Source organism: Anthonomus grandis, chromosome 22, assembly GCF_022605725.1.
Source record: "Anthonomus grandis grandis chromosome 22, icAntGran1.3, whole genome shotgun sequence".
Classification (NCBI taxonomy): Eukaryota; Metazoa; Arthropoda; class Insecta; order Coleoptera; family Curculionidae; genus Anthonomus; species Anthonomus grandis.
In genome coordinates this window covers 27,211,107-27,230,582 of record NC_065567.1, presented here as the reverse complement: position 1 = coordinate 27,230,582, position 19,476 = coordinate 27,211,107, and the positions used below count along the sequence as shown (strand labels likewise).

Here is a 19,476-nt window from a genome sequence, read left to right as displayed (position 1 = left end):
ACACATCTCGTGAGAGTCTGAGCCTTGTTGTTCTGTTCGCCCAGGGGAATGTGGGGTTGGGAAAGTCGCAGAGGTGATTTCCCGACCCACTAAAAACCCTTTCCTCTTTTTCCTGCCACATCTACCCGGACCCGCAAATTAACGCATTTCCTCAGGTAGATGCCGGATATGTCCCTTTCTTTTTTTTTTTTCCTTAATTTTATTATTATTGTTCTTCCCTGTATTTCTGGGATAGGACGTCCGTCGCCATTTTATCTATTGCATAGTAGTTCTCTTTATTCTTGGTGGCAATTTGTAAGAAATTATTAGCAGTTATATTTACCCCCACAAGTGCGTTCAGGGCATTTCTATTATTCTCCCATCTAGGGCACCAAAACATTGTGTGTTCTGCTGTGTCATATGGGTGCTCACAGTAGTTGCATGATGGGTATTCTTTTTTTTTTATTTCATGAAGATAGCTCCCGAAACTTCCATGTCCAGTAATTATTTGTGTCAGGTAGTGACTTAGTTGCCCATCTCTTCTTTTTACCCATGTTTTTAAATCCGGAATTAGTTTGTAGGTCCAGCGTCCCCGCTCAGATGCTTGCCATTCTTCCTGCCATTTTTCCATTGATCTCTCCCTTTCTTCTTTCCTTGAAGTATTTGTGACTGCATCATTTAGAAATAGACGAGTTCTTTCTTCTGCCAATATGTGCAACGGTATCAGTCCTGATATGACCAGAAGGGCTTCCGTTGAGACCGTTCTGTACGCAGAGCATACCCTCAGAGCCATTATCCTTTGTGCGCTTTGTAGTTTTTTTTTATTGTTCGTTACAGCCATTGCAGAGCTCCACGCTGGTGCCCCATACATTATAATATTTTCGCACGCATAGGCCATCACCTTCCTTTTTGAGGAGGAGGGACCTCCAATATTTGGTAGTATTGCTTGCAGAGCTTTTGTTGTGCGATGAGCCTTTAGGCAGACGTTTTTTATGTGCCGATTCATGGAAAAACCCAACCCAACCCAACCCAACCCAACCCAACCCAACCCAACCCAACCCAACCCAACCCAACCCAACCCAACCCAACCCAACCCAACCCAACCCAACCCAACCCAACCCAACCCAACCCAACCCAACCCAACCCAACCCAACCCAACCCAACCCAACCCAACCCAACCCAACCCAACCCAACCCAACCCAACCCAACCCAACCCAACCCAACCCAACCCAACCCAACCCAACCCAACCCAACCCAACCCAACCCAACACAACCCAACCCAACCCAACCCAACCCAACCCAACCCAACCCAACCCAACCTTGCGGGTGGTCTCGTTGGATTCACAACGACGAAACTAAGACAAAACCGTTGGAATTTTCCTGATAGCTCCCATAGAAGCCGAGATATCGACCTTCAAAGTTTGGGTTTTTTCATTTTTCGGGTATACCCCCCCGTATCGAATTTTTTCACCAAAAATTGATTTTTGTCGAAATCAAACTAAGTATACCAGCGTCTTATTTGGGTCACCTAGATTACGAAAAACACTGGGTTATAACAGGATCCGAGCAGAACTAAGGGAATGAGAGCACTTTGAAAATCCTGAAAAAGTCGTTTTCGACGTCCGTTTTTGAGGCCAAAAATGGGCATCAAAAATGCCATATCTCAGCTATTAGAAGAGCTACGACCTTGCGGGTGGTCTCGTTGGATTCACAACGACGAAACTAAGACAAAACCGTTAAAATTTTCCCGATAGCTCCCATAGAAGCCGAGATATCGACGTTCAAAGTTTGGGTTTTTTCATTTTTCGGGTATACCCCCCCGTATCGAATTTTTTCACCAAAAATTGATTTTTGTCGAAATCAAACTAAGTATACCAGCGTCTTATTTGGGTCACCTAGATTACGAAAACACCGGGTTATAACAGGATCCGAGCAGAACTAAGGGAATGAGAGCACTTTGAAACTCCTGAAAAAGTCGTTTTCGACGTCCGTTTTTGAGGCCAAAAATGGGCATCAAAAATGCCATATCTCAGCTATTAGAAGAGCTACGACCTTGCGGGTGGTCTCGTTGGATTCGAAACTAAGACGAAACTAAGACAAAACCGTTGGAATTTTCCCTATAGCTCCCATAGAAGCCGAGATATCGACGTTCAAAGTTTGGGTTTTTTCATTTTTCGGGTATACCCCCCCGTATCGAATTTTTTCACCAAAAATTGATTTTTGTCGAAATCAAACTAAGTATACCAGCGTATTATTTGGGTCACCTAGATTACGAAAACACCGGGTTATAACAGGATCCGAGCAGAACTAAGGGAATGAGAGCACTTTGAAAATCCTGAAAAAGTCGTTTTCGACGTCCGTTTTTGAGGCCAAAAATGGGCATCAAAAATGCCATATCTTAGCTATTAGAAGAGCTACGATCTTGCGGGTGGTCTCGTTGGATTCACAACGACGAAACTAAGACAAAACCGTTGGAATTTTCCCGATAGCTCCCATAGAAGCCGAGATATCGACCTTCAAAGTTTGGGTTTTTTCATTTTTCGGGTATACCCCCCCGTATCGAATTTTTTCACCAAAAATTGATTTTTGTCGAAATCAAACTAAGTATACCAGCGTCTTATTTGGGTCACCTAGATTACGAAAACACCGGGTTATAACAGGATCCGAGCAGAACTAAGGGAATGAGAGCACTTTGAAAATCCTGAAAAAGTCGTTTTCGACGTCCGTTTTTGAGGCCAAAAATGGGCATCAAAAATGCCATATCTCAGCTATTAGAAGAGCTACGACCTTGCGGGTGGTCTCGTTGGATTCACAACGACGAAACTAAGACAAAACCGTTGGAATTTTCCCTATAGCTCCCATAGAAGCCGAGATATCGACGTTCAAAGTTTGGGTTTTTTCATTTTTCGGGTATACCCCCCCGTATCGAATTTTTTCACCAAAAATTGATTTTTGTCGAAATCAAACTAAGTATACCAGCGTATTATTTGGGTCACCTAGATTACGAAAACACCGGGTTATAACAGGATCCGAGCAGAACTAAGGAAATGAGAGCACTTTGAAAATCCTGAAAAAGTCGTTTTCGACGTCCGTTTTTGAGGCCAAAAATGGGCATCAAAAATGCCATATCTCAGCTATTAGAAGAGCTACGATCTTGCGGGTGGTCTCGTTGGATTCACAACGATGAAACTAAGACAAAACCGTTGGAATTTTCCCGATAGCTCCCATAGAAGCCGAGATATCGACGTTCAAAGTTTGGGTTTTTTCATTTTTCGGGTATACCCCCCCGTATCGAATTTTTTCACCAAAAATTGATTTTTGTCGAAATCAAACTAAGTATACCAGCGTCTTATTTGGGTCACCTAGATTACGAAAACACCGGGTTATAACAGGATCCGAGCAGAACTAAGGGAATGAGAGCACTTTGAAAATCCTGAAAAAGTCGTTTTCGACGTCCGTTTTTGAGGCCAAAAATGGGCATCAAAAATGCCATATCTCAGCTATTAGAAGAGCTACGACCTTGCGGGTGGTCTCGTTGGATTCGAAACTAAGACGAAACTAAGACAAAACCGTTGGAATTTTCCCTATAGCTCCCATAGAAGCCGAGATATCGACGTTCAAAGTTTGGGTTTTTTCATTTTTCGGGTATACCCCCCCGTATCGAATTTTTTCACCAAAAATTGATTTTTGTCGAAATCAAACTAAGTATACCAGCGTATTATTTGGGTCACCTAGATTACGAAAACACCGGGTTATAACATGATCCGAGCAGAACTAAGGGAATGAGAGCACTTTGAAAATCCTGAAAAAGTCGTTTTCGACGTCCGTTTTTGAGGCCAAAAATGGGCATCAAAAATGCCATATCTCAGCTATTAGAAGAGCTACGACCTTGCGGGTGGTCTCGTTGGATTCACAACAACAAAACTAAGACAAAACCGTTAAAATTTTCCCGATAGCTCCCATAGAAGCCGAGATATCGACGTTCAAAGTTTGGGTTTTTTCATTTTTCGGGTATACCCCCCCGTATCGAATTTTTTCACCAAAAATTGATTTTTGTCGAAATCAAACTAAGTATACCAGCGTCTTATTTGGGTCACCTAGATTACGAAAACACCGGGTTATAACAGGATCCGAGCAGAACTAAGGGAATGAGAGCACTTTGAAAATCCTGAAAAAGTCGTTTTCGACGTCCGTTTTTGAGGCCAAAAATGGGCATCAAAAATGCCATATCTCAGCTATTAGAAGAGCTACGACCTTGCAGGTGGTCTTGTTGGATTCACAACGACGAAACTAAGACAAAACCGTTGGAATTTTCCCTATAGCTCCCATAGAAGCCGAGATATCGACGTTCAAAGTTTGGGTTTTTTCATTTTTCGGGTATACCCCCCCGTATCGAATTTTTTCACCAAAAATTGATTTTTGTCGAAATCAAACTAAGTATACCAGCGTCTTATTTGGGTCACCTAGATTACGAAAACACCGGGTTATAACAGGATCCGAGCAGAACTAAGGGAATGAGAGCACTTTGAAAATCCTGAAAAAGTCGTTTTCGACGTCCGTTTTTGAGGCCAAAAATGGGCATCAAAAATGCCATATCTCAGCTATTAGAAGAGCTACGACCTTGCAGGTGGTCTTGTTGGATTCACAACGACGAAACTAAGACAAAACCGTTGGAATTTTCCCTATAGCTCCCATAGAAGCCGAGATGTCGACGTTCAAAGTTTGGGTTTTTTCATTTTTCGGGTATACCCCCCCGTATCGAATTTTTTCACCAAAAATTGATTTTTGTCGAAATCAAACTAAGTATACCAGCGTGTTACTTGGGTCACCTAGATTACGAAAACACCGGGTTATAACAGGATCCGAGCAGAACTAAGGGAATGAGAGCACTTTGAAAATCCTGAAAAAGTCGTTTTCGACGTCCGCTTTTGAGGCCAAAAATGGGCATCAAAAATGCCATATCTCCGCTATCGTAAGAGCTACGACCTTGCGGATGGTTTCGTTGGATTCAGAATGACGAAACTAAGACAAAACCGCTGGAATTTTCCCGATAGCTTCCATAGAAGAAGAGATATCTCGTATCGATTTTGTGAATCGATCGCCGAACATCACGACAACTTTTTTTAATCAATTTAACAAATATTGTATTAATAACGATAATCGATAAAAGATTGGAATATTAAGCAAGAATATTGTTTTTGTCTTGCCCCGACCAGTACTGATAAAAATTAATGTTATTTACAGTTAAAGAGAGATAAAAAGAAGGTCTTGACTGTTGATCTCTGTGTTAATCCAGTTTCTTTATAATGCTCTTAGGGTTTGTTACAAGATTTTATATAACATTCGGCAAAAAAAAGGAGTTGTCAAAAGAACATTGAGACTTTCTACTTCAACAAATTCACATTTGAGTATTTTAGACCTATGGGTATTTGAAAAACAAAATACGAAAATGCTAATACCACAACGAGGACTGGCCAGAAATTTTGCTTCGTTGGAAACTGGATGGAAAAGACAATTTGTAAGTTTATTAATAATTGTATTATCATGGATTAAATCTAAGGGTGGTTGTCCTTTATTACGTTAACGTATTGATATTCACTTTATTTTGTCATTTTAATTATAGCATTTCAAATATTCCTATATTATTCTTTGCTAATTATTGTCATATCAAGTAATTATGAAATGTGTCTATGAATATGAAATAACTCTTTAATTTGCTTGATTTCATTAATTGATTTCAATTAATTTTTTTAAAGTATTTTGTTATTGGCGTTATGCAACTGTACACAATTTAAGAAATTTCTATTTAGGCTTCGAAAAGAGTTATTGCGATAAGACGAGAAGATCAAAGCGTATGGGAAAGAAGAGCGCCTTTTTCTCCATCACATGTTAGGAAGCTTGTAAAAAATGGCATTAAGGTAAATGATCAAGAAAAAATCTTAATTGCATTCATAGCTATTGCATTTCATATTATTATAAGTGAAATATTAAAATTGACATATTTTTGAATTTGAAATAACTAGTAGCGAAAATTATCAACTGATTATTTCAGGTCATTGTCCAACCTTCAAATAGAAGAGCTTACCCCATGCAAAACTACCTGAATGTAGGAGCGGTTATTCAAGAGGATATATCAGAAGCTAGTGTCATTTTTGGAGTAAAGCAGGTACCTGTACAGCAGCTAATACCTGACAAGACCTATTGTCTATTCTCACACACAATTAAAGCACAAGAATCAAATATGCCATTGCTTGACGCCATTTTGGACAAAAGGATTAGATTAATTGATTATGAAAAGCTTATGGACGAGAAAGGTACTTTATTTAGATATATGTATTACTTCCTGATAGGCAGATAAATATATATATATATATATATATATATATATATAAATATAATATTATTTTGATAGGACAAAGAGTAGTAGCATTTGGGAAAATGGCGGGTATAGCAGGTACAGTCAATATTCTGCATGGCATGGGATTAAGACTGTTAGCATTGGGTCACCACACTCCCTTTATGCATATTGGTCCTGCACATAATTACAGGAATGCTAGTATGGCTAGACAAGCAGTAAGAGATGCGGGCTATGAAATTGCACTTGGACTAATGCCTAAGTCAATTGGACCTCTTACGTTTGTTTTTACTGGCTCTGGAAATGTATCGCAAGGTAGCAAAATGCAGTTGTTTGTTATATTTTAAATTTCGTAGAAAATATTCACCATATTTTAATTTAGGATCTCAGGAAGTATTTCAAGAGCTTCCCCATGAATATGTCGCTCCAGAAATGCTGCAAAAGGCTGCAGAGCACGGAAGTTTAAGTAAAGTGTATGCCTGTGAGGTTAGAAGACGTCATTATTTAGAAAGGCGGGAGGGAGGAGGTAAGAATAGGTAGTTTTAGTAGATTCAGAGATTTCAATGCCACTTGTATCGTAATGTATAAAACTAGTTTAGACTATACAGACATTTTTATCATGTTTAAAATTGATTAAGGGTTTGACCCCGTCGAGTACGAAGAGCATCCAGAGCGTTATGTATCGACTTTTAGTAAGAAAATTGCCCCATATGCTTCAGTGATCATCAATGGAATCTATTGGGCAGTTAATAGTCCCAAGCTGTTAACTATTCCAGATGCGAAGCATCTGTTGAGACCTGCACATACTCCTTGGCTTCCTACGTCTATCGGTTAGTATTTCTTTTATAATCAATTGAATATTTTCATGTCTTATTTCGTTTTGAATAGGTGCGCCAGCTCTTCCTCACAGAATGCTTGCCATTTGCGACATCTCTGCAGATCCTGGTGGCTCAATAGAGTTCATGAACGAATGCACCACCATCGATACCCCGTTTTGCCTTTATGATGCAGATCGAAACAAAGATACGAACAGCTTCAGCGGCCCGGGTGTTTTAGTTTGTAGTATAGACAATATGCCCACTCAAATTCCTCGGGAAAGCACGGATTTTTTTGGAGACCTCTTACTGCCGTTTACTCATAATATCATTCAATCTGATGCGCAAAAAAGTTTAGAGGATCATGATTTTAATCCTGTCGTTTACGGAGTAAGCATAAACAAATCTACTGTTTTTAATATGGTTTTAAATTACGGCAAGTATATCAACAAATTCAGAATTTATTAAAATGCGTTTGCGCCTTCTACTCTCCTAAGATTGTTTGATGGAGGTTTGGATTTATTTTAGTGGAGATGCAGAATTTGTAGATACCCATGCCATTTTACATACATAACGAGTTGCGCGTATTTATATTTAGAATATATATTACTTTCAGAAACACTTTAATAATTCGCAATGTATTACTATAATATTAAAAATCAATTATTAATTAATTAGTCATTATTTTTTAGGCCATTATTGCAAGTAACGGAAAGCTGACCGCTAATTTTGAGTATATCCGTGAACTCAGAAAAGTTCAATCGTAAGTTTTATCAGGAATTGTTAGATATATGTATAAAAATTTAAATATATCGTGTCGTTTTTCAAACTTCAAAGTTGTAATCGATTAGATGTGGTTTTATTCAGCAGAAGTCGTCACAAGTCGTCAACCGAAACCAGTAAAATGGAGAAACATGTTCTTATCCTTGGAGCTGGACGTGTAGCATCACCTTTAGTCGAATATCTTCACCGAGACAAAACTATAGGAATAACAATTGCATGTGAAAATAAATCACTTGGAGATAATTTGGCAACAGCTTATTCAGGAATAGAAAGTATTTACCTTAATGCAGCTGAATCGATAAGTGATTCTTGTTTAGAGAAGCACATTGAAAAAGCTGATGTAGTCGTGTCGATTTTACCCGCCCATTTGCATCCAAGAATTGCAAAGCATTGTATCGCACAAAAAACACATATGGTTACGGCAAGTTATATGAGCAAAGAGGTTAGGCTTTAATTCTTTTAGTTCTTTTTTATTAAATTAATTAGATAATAATAATCTTGACATCAATCTTTTACTTATTAAAGATCAAAGACCTCCATCAAGCTGCACAAAATGCAGGGATAACCGTCCTAAACGAAGTGGGTTTGGATCCAGGAATCGATCATTTATTAGCTTTGGAATGCATTCAGGAAATCCAAGCATTAGGAGGGCGTGTCACCTCCTTTGAATCATTCTGCGGAGGTTTGCCTGCTCCGGAATTCAGTGACAACCCTTTGAGGTACAAATTTTCTTGGTCGCCTCGCGGAGCATTATTAAACACTCTATCTGCAGCTAGGTATGTCTTGAGACAATTATTATATTTCATATAAAAAAAGAATTAATGTTTTTTTCTAGATACCTTAGAAAGGGTCAGATAGTGGAAATCAGCGAAGGTGGTGAATTAATGCGAACCACAAAAAGTCTTGATTTTTTGCCTGGATTTAGTTTGGAAGGGTTTCCAAACAGAGATAGCACAAGTTACGCGAAGTTGTATGGAATCGAAGATGCAAATACAATTTTGAGAGGTACAATAAGATATACAGGATTTTCACAGTCTGCAAGAACCCTACAAGCATTAGGTATTTAAATACAAAAAAAACCTTTTTTTTTAATTTGTCTTCTTTTTTATACATAATAAATCGTGCTTTGTAATAAACCAAAGCAAAAAGCGTTTTGGCTTTCTTTACCAATAGAATGAATGAATTAGTTGAATATATGAATCAAGAACTAATAAAATAATTCTTCTTAGGTCTTTTGGATCCAGAACCTCATCCTTCTGTTCATTCCCAAGGCCCGGAAATAACATGGAGACAACTAGTCTGTACATTATTAGGATTAGAGGATTCAAATATTTTTTACGATAACTTAAAAAACAAAATATTAGAAAGGACAGGTAGCGACTATGCCGTTGACGTTGTTGAGGAATTGGGCTTATTAGAAGATCAATCTGTGATTAAATGCGGATCACCTTTAGATACTTTAACACACTACTTATCATTTAAATTAGCTTTAGGTATGATAATAAAATAACTGGAGATGGAAAAATCATATAGCTATATAAAATTTTGAACTATCGTTTTGGAAATATTGTGTGAATTATGTCCATTTATTTTTAGAAAAACACGAAAGAGATTTAGTAATTCTTAGACACGATATTGGCATTAACTGGCCTGATAATAAAAAGGAACTAAGAGGGGTCAACTTTGTCGTTTATGGAGAGACTGATAATCATTCAGCTATGGCAAAAACTGTCGGATATCCCACAGCTATTGCTACTAAAATGATTTTAGACGGTATGATTGTAATTACTATATATATTAGATCTTCATGTCAATTCTTACAATTATTGAGTTATGTTTTTAGGTGAAATTCAAGAACGGGGCAGTATTTTACCATTTGCACCCGAAGTTTATCGTACTATGTTGCAACGGTTGAGAGCTGAAGGATTAACTAGCTCAGAAACTTCGAAAATATATTGAAATTTTCTTATTTTAAATCGCTACGAAGGGGAAATAAAACTATTTTATTTAATATTATTATTTTATTTACAATTAAATATTTATTTTGATGTCAGACTTTTTATATTTAAAGGAATATTGGACGTACACAATATAATTTCTTATATAATATATATATATATATATATATATATATATATATATATATTATATATATATATATATATATATATATATATTAATATTAATTAATTGTTAAAATGTAAACAAATAAACAACGCCACAAATATATATGTATTAATAAAAAAAAATTATTTCGTCACTATTTCGAATTTTATTCATCCAGCCCATATCTTAATTAGGATCATATTATTTACATTTATATATGGATTATAATAACGTTGTCTTCATTTAAATTCAATAAATGTTAAATCACTGCGAACAACAAGAAAATGTATAGTTAATATTATTGTCAATGCACTAATAATAATTTTTACAATAAGCATTTTAATGTTAAGTTATTTTACGCTATAATGACTGCCAATATGGGAAGGAGGCCCTCTACTGTTTTTGTTTGTATATCCCCTACTTCCAGGCCTCGAATGGACGATCGCATAGTGGTCGCTGTGAGATGAAATAGACCGCGCCGAGTTTAAAGTCGACCCTCCAGAGGTATATCCTGCTTTAGGATGCTGAGGGGCACCATTTAAAGAATACCTAAAAACAAAAACTTATGTAAAAATATGTGCTGCATCACGCACATCTATGTAATGTGATGCGATTATAAAGGTTGTTAAATTTGTTAACGATGCACAATCTTCCGAAATTTCGACTTTCGTATCAGTATGAATTAATATATCTATTAATAAAGTGAAATTTTAAAAGACCCTTAAATGATATTATTGCTTTTAGCAATATTAAGGAATTATTAATCAGCAAATTCATTTTTATGAGGTTTGCGTTAGTGTAAGTTAATATAATTATAAATGAAGATTTTATAATTACTTGTAAGAGAAAGATAGGTGGTTGCATTTTGAATAGTACGAGTATATTGTCTTTTATATCAGTAGACAGACTAAACCTAGCTAAATAAAAAATTAATTACATAATAAACATATAAGGCAGTGAAATGTGGGTATCAAGATTTCAGAAAATGTGATTTATTTAATATATGGTTAGTAACTGCCTACCATTTTCGACTCTTAGGGAGCCATCCTCAGGCTGGCCCTGAAAGGTAAAGATTAATAAAAATCAAGATACCCAGTGGTCATATTGCAAATCACGCTAGAGTACTCGAAAAAACGTTTATGGTTGCTAAATTTACCTGGAGCCATATTGACTTCCATGCCAACTTCTATAGGGATCGTAATCTTCAATAATGCTCGGTTCTTTTTCGATCATTTCAGTTCGTGCACACGCGCAAGTCATTGCAGAACATAAAAATATGTTGATAATCAACATAATTAGGAAGAGAACTCCAAATGCTACACATAACCAGAGCAGCCAGCTAGGATGCACTCCGCCGGTTTCTTCGCAGAGTTCTTGAGCTAAAGGCGCTTCGCCTACACAAATTATGACGATTTAGATCTAACATATATTATCAAATATATTATTTTCGATAGTAAATTTATCGAAAATTTGCTAATTTTAAAAAATGATAAATCCAACGGATTATATTCTATAATTTGTCTTGGTTTGTAATATACCATTACTTATAAATCATACTCACTCGGGTCAAGTACGAAAATTGTATTGGCTGCTATAAGAATTCCTTCGTCATTACTTTGGGTTAATGAATTAGAAATATCTTCGTTACAAGATGGTTGTAAACATGCTCCTTTGCATAGTGCTACATCACACTAAAATAAAATTAATATTTATCTTGCGTGTTTAAATTTTTGATATTACTAGAATTAGCAAAAGGAATATTTGGTGTAAACAAAATTGTTTTTTTTATAGAATTTGGCCAACAAAAATATGAAATTGCTGACAAGATTTATTCCAATATGTAAAGCGTGTGTGAGTTTTTACCTGAAAATTGACTTCTGAACTTTCAGGAAATTTAAACATTGATCTGATTTGAGCTTCAGCAGTTCCCTTGGCTTCATCATAGGTAAAAGGGCCAAGGGCTTTACCTTTAGCTGGGCAGCCTCTGTCATCTATTAAAATAACACTAGTGTTACTTCGATTAAAGGCGAAGCAGTTTTTTACCCTAAATCCATAGGAGTTGTCTGGCTTCATAACTTCAATTCTAAAATTTCAAATCAAGCAGATTAAGAAAAAACTCTTTATATAATATATTTGTAATTTACTACAAAACTTTTAATAAAAAACAATCATTTAAAACAGAAGTTTAAACAATTTCATGCATTAATAAAGATTTAATTTTGTGGAATTCATATAAAACCTATACCTCAAAGTATAAGGATTGCTGTAGATAGCCCTGGTAAGACGTTTACTTCCATCATATAACTGAAGGTTGGCAGGAGATGATTGATTTTTAAATACCGCTTTGCCGCAAGTGATTACATAGAACTTGTCATCAGCTAATTCTAGGGTTCGATGGATTCGTACTGCTATAGGAACTGACTTTTCTTGAGTTTTCTGCAAAACAAACACAAATTAACATGTCTATTTATATATTATGAATATATTTATATAACCTACTTTCATATATATATATATATATATATATATATATATATATATATATATACATATTTACATATATAGTAGACAGAGAGGTATCATATATATATATACATATAATAAACACAGTTAAATACGAAAAAAGAGATTTATAGATAGTGTGAGTGCCTGTTATCCTCGGTAAACAAGAAAAGCCGATTTTCACTTTAAAATTGATTTATTTTTATAACGTTATTATAAAACTACTGATAATATCGATTTCTGGTCAAAAGGTAGTGGAAGAAAAAACGCACGGTTGTCAATTGTTTCCTTTAAGGAATGCCTGTCTATATGCGGTAAAATAATATGAGTCTTTAACAGATAAATTTATGCGAAAATGAAAACGTACGACAAATCCAGGGCATATCGTACTTATACAATTGTAAAGTATTTATTTATAACTTAATCCAAAATTCATTTTCCACAAGTTATTTAAAAATCGAGGTGCAATTTACATTTCTTATCAAATCATTGGTAACAACTGGGCATATGTAATGGTACTGCGCATTACCTATTACGATAATATAAAAAAACCCACGTACTGCAAATTACATTGATGTACATATTTGACTGTATTACCTTGGAACCACACCACACACGTTTGCGGCTTTGCTTATTCGATCTGGACAAAAATTGTACAGGTCTATGCTTTTTTTCATTTTCAGAGTTTACATTTGATCATCAGGTGTTATAAAATTTCTTAAGCTTCTATTAATTTCTTAATAACTCATTTATTAAATATTACATTTTTATATGTATGTTTTAGACCTATTTATGCTTTCATAAATCTCCCTTTATCATCTTCAAAAAAAGTAAATTTAACTATAATTACTTACATTATTTACCAATAGGCCACAGTAGTCTGAAGATCCAACGGGTGCAAGTAGGCTTATATTTAATGTAACCATTTTTCCACCATTTCCTACAGACATACAAGAGGGGTTTCTGTAGTCTCGAGCATGGATAGTGCCATAAAAGGAACTGTTGAAGTTTACTTTGATGTGCATCGTGTGATCTGCTTTACACGTTGCTGATACAATCGGACTAAATTCAGTATCTTGAAGTTGACCGTATGCCTTAAAAAAATTGTTTTTTTTTTATAACCTTTATTTATGTATATAGGTTCAAAATTATTTTTCTCTTATTTGACTCTATTTTTATAAACTTTTTTACAAAGTAACATAAAGTTATTAACTGTAATATGACATATATATGATAGTGAAAAGTTTCTTTGTACATTTTCATTAGAAAATATATGTTTGATTATTATATCTTATATAGTATTTCACATATTATTGTAGTACTTATTTATACCTATACATATCAGCTTCCATGAGTAGGCTCATTAATATGCTTGATGGAATAAGTACCAAGAATTACTATACTCCTTATTTACATTGAACAAGGTTAAGAATTAACATATCTATGTGGTTTAGTAGGTAGATCTAAACTTATATAAAATATTTTCAATGAAATTTTATTACTAAATTACCTATTATTTATGCATTACTATAATTATAATGGTATTGTTATAGTTCTGAAAAACTACCAGACATAGAATCCGTTAAAAACACCCTATAATTATAGTTTAAAATATGGTTCATACTTCAGTATCCCAATATAATATAAGTTTTATATATAAAATTTAATTTTGTGTAATAAAATATATGTTATGTTAGTAAAGTAATAACAATATGTTATTTGTTATTATTTATGATAATAAACTCTAAAATCTACAGAGCATCCGTCGAACTAGCGTCAGTTAATAAAATATATAAAAAAAAAAACAAGAAACTCTAGCAGGGTCAGGGGCTACCCCGCCCATTATTTCATAATGAATAATTATTAAAATGCTATAGTGACCTGCTTGACTAAAAATGTATTAAATGCTACGGTGAAGTTATGATAACTTTGCATGAGCAATGAGCTGTAACACATTTTCTAATAGCGGTATAGTATAACTAGAACTACAAAGTATGTTTGATATTAAAAATTCAAGGCAATCAATATGAGACGTCATCGTAAAAGTATGTAAAACTGTAATACCGAGTAGTGCCACATTGGTTATTAAATAGTTATACACATATCTACATATGAGTATACAATATAATAATAATAATTTGTACATATATTATATAGCGCTGCGTTTAGGTAGCTATTCAAAAATTATACAGGGTAGTTTATCACAACAATTAAACAATCCAGCACGGTTTATATCTTTGAATGTAAACTTTTTTAAAAGTTGGATTGTCTTCGATGGGCTACCCTATATATGAACTATAATAATAGCATTTATTTTGACAAAGATTTTTTTAATAGTTATAAATTATATAAAACCTATAATATTTTAAAGGTACTTAGCGAATTTATTAATAGGTTATTTAGTTCGCTAAGAACCTTTAAAATTGTTTATCACAAACATCCAAACTGTTGGTTATTTATTTTTACGTTTTTAGAGTTCGTTAGCAATTCGAATCGGATTAGTACCTACTGTTAAAATGATAAAAAAAAACATAGAAAATTTTAAAACATATCATTTTATAATACAGCTTATATGTATGTATGTATGTATGTACGTATAGGATTATGTACCTGATGATGATGTGGTGGTATACCTTATCTGTATATTAACCAATAATTGAACCACGACTATTGCATTGCGCAAAACTCCAGAGTAGAATTAATATCGATAAATCTAGAATGTGAGATTATCAACAGATGGGAAATAATATTGTCTTAAGATTGTATTGATTGATAAAACTTGAGAAAATACCGTTTATACATATACATACTATATGTACAACAATTTAATTTAATTATGGCTGTCATTCATAAAACATGTAAGAGAATTTTCGAGTTTTTCTTAAAAAAATTATATGAATATTTTTTAATGAGTTGTTTAATTTTGTTTTAATGGTATATTAATTTTTTCTACAAACGTCTATATATGCATATATACGTAAATCTTTATAAACACAAAAAATAGATAATTCTATTAACCTTTTAGGTGCATTTTATAATATTAATACTTCGACTTTTACTTTTATTCCAATAATTGTTACAATCGAGACTCACTATACCATTCCCATTTCATGCTGTTTAAGAAAATTATTGGTTTTCGTCTTGACGGGTTTTATGCTTTAGTTTGAAATAAAACTGACACAAAATATCATCACCACTTAAAAAAATTGTAGGTTCTTTTTTTTAAATATTATAATCGTAAATATTATATATATTTTTTTTTAATACGATAATCTTCAGGGACGTGTTTCTTAAATAAAATCAGGAAAAATGTTCTTATGTGGATCAAATTCATGTAAAAAATAAGTTTAAACTTTTAACATCCTCTAACTTTAAATAGGTATAGCCTTACAGAAATAGGAACTCCTTTGTCAGGAACTTAATTGCAATAAAGGTCATTTATACATGCCTGAAACATGGACTAGAACTATGAAATAATAGGTTTGTACATATAGGGGTATACAACTGCATCTATTACCATAAAATCCAATTAAAATCTCACAAGTTAAAAAATTCTGATTAACAATCTACACCCATTTATAACGATATTATTTAGAACACCCACAAATAGGTAAGAAGAAAAATGAAACACAAAATAATTCTTATAATGTATGTATATATGTAGTTAAAGAACTTAAATCCGTCATTAAATTGTGAGTCACTGATTCACAATTTGACCCCAAGGACAGCAACAGACTTAAATTTTTAAGCCTAGGTGACAGATAAGATTAAAAAATTTTCTCTCGCATCAAAAGAAATCCTATACACCCTCGTTTAAGGTTTAATATTTAATATAATTTATTGTTTTGTTATGCGTATATAAATATCTTTGTAATGCTGTAAAAGAAAAAGATTATTCAACAAGTGAAAGTATTTATTAAATACCACACATTGTTTATATAATGTTATCATAGGCCAACCTACCAACGCACACACTCCCAAAAGAACCAGTGGCACAGAACTGAATAATCCGGAATTTAAATTCATTTTAAATAGAAATTATAAGCACTAACTAAGAAAGAACAATCACATATTACGCAAAAATATTAAAAAAAATCGTAATAGGGTAACATGAAAATACGATTGCACGAGTCTCTTCAACACCAATAAAGGCAAAACAGCGCGGACTGAAGTCGCTGACTTGACCGCGAGTTGCAGTCATTCTCTTTTACCGTGGATGATGGTTGTTACATAGAATTGGGTATGGCATATCGACAATACGGATATACACCCATGGCGATGCGAAATATGTCGATGTATATATTCTATACAATACAATATATTACGGAAATTTTTACAAATACATAATTCAATTTATAAACACAACATAAAAGTTATAATATAATTTAGAATTATTATTATAGATATTTTAATAATAATTAATGTATCTATCATGAAACGAAAAAATTTACTAGACCGCAAATTAGGCCCTGTGTTCAAAATTTTTATGATCTCACTTGTTTCGTTTTTTATTATTATTTTATTTTTTACATTGGTTGTGTTTATAGATTGTTGATTAATAACTTCCCATACTCTTTTTATCTTTATATTTTGTTTTTCTAATAAATTTATTAACTTTTTGTACTGTGTTCCCCTTTCCACTAAAAATTTTTTAGTAGTTGCTGTTTTAGACTATCCCTATGTTTAACGGATTTATTTAATTCTAAGAATATCCAAGGTTAAATTCTAGTATAATTTTGTTAAACAAACAGTAAAAGATTTGGTTATAATAATTTAATAATTGTAAAAATATGATTAAATAATTTTGTAAGTATGTAAAAATGGTTTTCATAAATAACTACTATAATGTATATAGGTGCTTATATGGAAATAAGTGTACATTACTAGGTAATAAAAATGTATTATACCTGTATTTTTATGTGTCACAATGTTTTACATTTTACGAAAATGTAAAACGTTTATAATTTAGTATTTGTTCTGTTTGTTTTGCTTTTTTTTGATTATATATTAATTATTTAATTTATCTTGTATAAGGGTTCAATTACAGGTTACTTTATTGCAAATCTTTGCAGTTTGAGTTTTGAAAACTGCACTAACTGCAAAAACTGTCACTTAAAACATGTGGTGAGTAGTAAATAAAACAATTAATGTAATTAAGAAAGTTTTTTTATTATTCAATTAAAAACAGAAAAATTCCATTTAATAAAATATAACCATCATTTGCACTGTCAACTTCCAAAAGAAGAAAAGATGTGGGTAATGATAAACATTGTATATGAATTTACTGATTAGCTTGCTTGGACCAGTCAACAGTTAAAATCAAATGGTCATAACCATGACCATTCAACCTCATAATAGCCTTTGATGCATCATTCTTAAATTTAAAATGAATATAAGCAAATCCTTTGCAAAGACCTGTTTGCTTGTCTCTCGCTAAATAAAGTTTATGAATAGGACCAAATGGTTTTACTAGTTCTTCCAAATCAGTTTCAGTTGTTGAATCACTAATATTTGCAATACGGATTGCACAATAATTGTCATCTCTTCTGTTCATGTTGGGTCCTTCCGGTCTCTTTGCTCCATCTCTGAGACTTGGAGGTATGTATTTAGCAGCACCTGGTTTGCTCTGCTCTGCTGCTAGGGCTACAATAAATAAAATCAGCATTCAAACCTAAAATGAAATCAAAAACTTACCCGGTCCGCCTCCTCCTGTTGCTACAAGCTTCTTATCATCAGGTAGCTTGCCTCCGAGAGTAGTATCTTTCCATGGACACTTGGTAGTCCAATGTTCACCGCCACAAGTACGACATTTAAAAGCAATTTTCATTCCCGCATCTAAAATAAATTACCACTTTTACTACTATTCATAAATATATGTCTTTTAATTACTCTTTAATTTGTCAATTCCCTCATCTTCAGGCTTATTATCTTCTTCTTTACTGGAAATGAATTGCATGTAAACATCTTCACCAACAATTGTTGTTGCTGGATTTGGACCAAGTTTGTCTCCTGAACATTCTCCAAATTTTTTCCATGTTTTTCTTAAGGCAATTGATTTAGATACTATACGTTTCTCAATTTTATATGTGCGAATGATCTTAACCTTGAATTAGAACTGAGCATTATTATTAGTTTAAATTGAGACAATTAGCATTTAAAGATATTAAATGTTTTTTCCAACATTTTAAAAATTCATAGTTTGTAACCCTATATGTTAATATTTAACATACATAATGATTCCCTCCCAGCCTGTGGCTTAAGAAATTAGATAAACCATAAACATATGTTCTAAAGCACTTCTTAAATAATTTGTTCATCCTTTTTTATTCAGAAAAGATTGAACTAAAGTAAAAAAGTTAAATAAAATACTAAAAAATTGTTACCTTTTTATCATCTTCCCACTTGTATTCTGTTACAATTTTATAACCATTTTCAAAGACTTCAGTAGGTGGAGGAAGAGTTCCTCCTTCCAGTTCTACTTCATCAGCCCAACTAGACTTAACTTCCTCTAGGGCAGGCATATTTTAAAGTGTAATCTACGCCAAAAGGTAAGAAAATATTTTAATGATGTGATCACCGAGCACTGAGCTGACGCCACACCAATATGTGACAGAAAAAGAAATTGAATAGGAATGATAAAAAGTTAGGTTAACATTTGTTTTTCTTGCATCTTACTACCTCCTTAAGTAGCTTTTACACGAGCCATACGCGATGGCGACATGAATAAACAAACAGTACACTGATAAAATAAGGAATAGCATTGAAACTATTAAACAGTACTAGAAATTTTACCGATTTTCCGATTTTCACCCGATATAAACTAATTTGGATAATTCAGTCATATCGTAAATGAAATTAACATAACAAATAGTAATAGGCGAAGACGCAAAAGACCTTCAACCAATCGTTAAGCCATGAGCAGTTCAGCTTCCGTGT

The 19,476-nt window shown here is 33.5% G+C and overlaps 3 protein-coding genes across 6 annotated transcripts; 1 reads left to right on the top strand and 2 right to left on the bottom strand.

Moving 5' to 3' along the window:
• Positions 1-5,268: 5,268 nt before the first annotated feature.
• LOC126748485 (alpha-aminoadipic semialdehyde synthase, mitochondrial) lies at positions 5,269-9,980 on the top strand. Of its 3 annotated transcripts, none has more exons than XM_050457739.1 (14): positions 5,269-5,497; positions 5,790-5,897; positions 6,032-6,293; positions 6,392-6,649; positions 6,717-6,860; positions 6,973-7,164; positions 7,223-7,539; positions 7,842-7,912; positions 8,020-8,374; positions 8,458-8,708; positions 8,768-8,991; positions 9,162-9,425; positions 9,529-9,705; positions 9,776-9,980. In XM_050457739.1, exons 1-14 carry the CDS (start codon positions 5,429-5,431, stop codon positions 9,889-9,891), a joined length of 2,808 nt encoding a protein of 935 aa, XP_050313696.1. In that variant the 5' UTR covers positions 5,269-5,428; the 3' UTR covers positions 9,892-9,980. The 3 variants fall into 3 exon arrangements, with proteins under 3 accessions (XP_050313696.1, XP_050313695.1, XP_050313694.1); XM_050457738.1 differs by having other exon boundaries at positions 8,017-8,374; XM_050457737.1 differs by having other exon boundaries at positions 7,987-8,374.
• Positions 9,981-10,181: 201 nt separating this feature from the next.
• LOC126748486 (uncharacterized) lies at positions 10,182-16,732 on the bottom strand. Of its 2 annotated transcripts, XM_050457742.1 has the most exons (8): positions 16,504-16,732; positions 13,395-13,634; positions 12,284-12,474; positions 11,902-12,121; positions 11,600-11,729; positions 11,195-11,432; positions 11,061-11,097; positions 10,439-10,587 (listed from the first exon to the last, which is right to left on the bottom strand). In XM_050457742.1, exons 1-7 carry the CDS (start codon positions 16,564-16,566, stop codon positions 11,073-11,075), a joined length of 1,107 nt encoding a protein of 368 aa, XP_050313699.1. In that variant the 5' UTR covers positions 16,567-16,732; the 3' UTR covers positions 10,439-10,587; positions 11,061-11,072. The 2 variants fall into 2 exon arrangements, with proteins under 2 accessions (XP_050313698.1, XP_050313699.1); XM_050457741.1 differs by lacking the exon at positions 11,061-11,097 and having other exon boundaries at positions 10,182-10,587; positions 16,504-16,731.
• Positions 16,733-17,690: 958 nt separating this feature from the next.
• On the bottom strand, positions 17,691-19,163 carry LOC126748484 (eukaryotic translation initiation factor 3 subunit G). The gene is made up of 4 exons (XM_050457736.1): positions 18,924-19,163; positions 18,430-18,643; positions 18,235-18,375; positions 17,691-18,183 (listed from the first exon to the last, which is right to left on the bottom strand). The coding sequence occupies exons 1-4, from the start codon at positions 19,059-19,061 to the stop codon at positions 17,822-17,824; spliced, it is 855 nt and encodes a 284-aa protein (XP_050313693.1). The 5' UTR covers positions 19,062-19,163; the 3' UTR covers positions 17,691-17,821.
• Between the last annotated feature and the right edge of the window lie 313 nt (positions 19,164-19,476).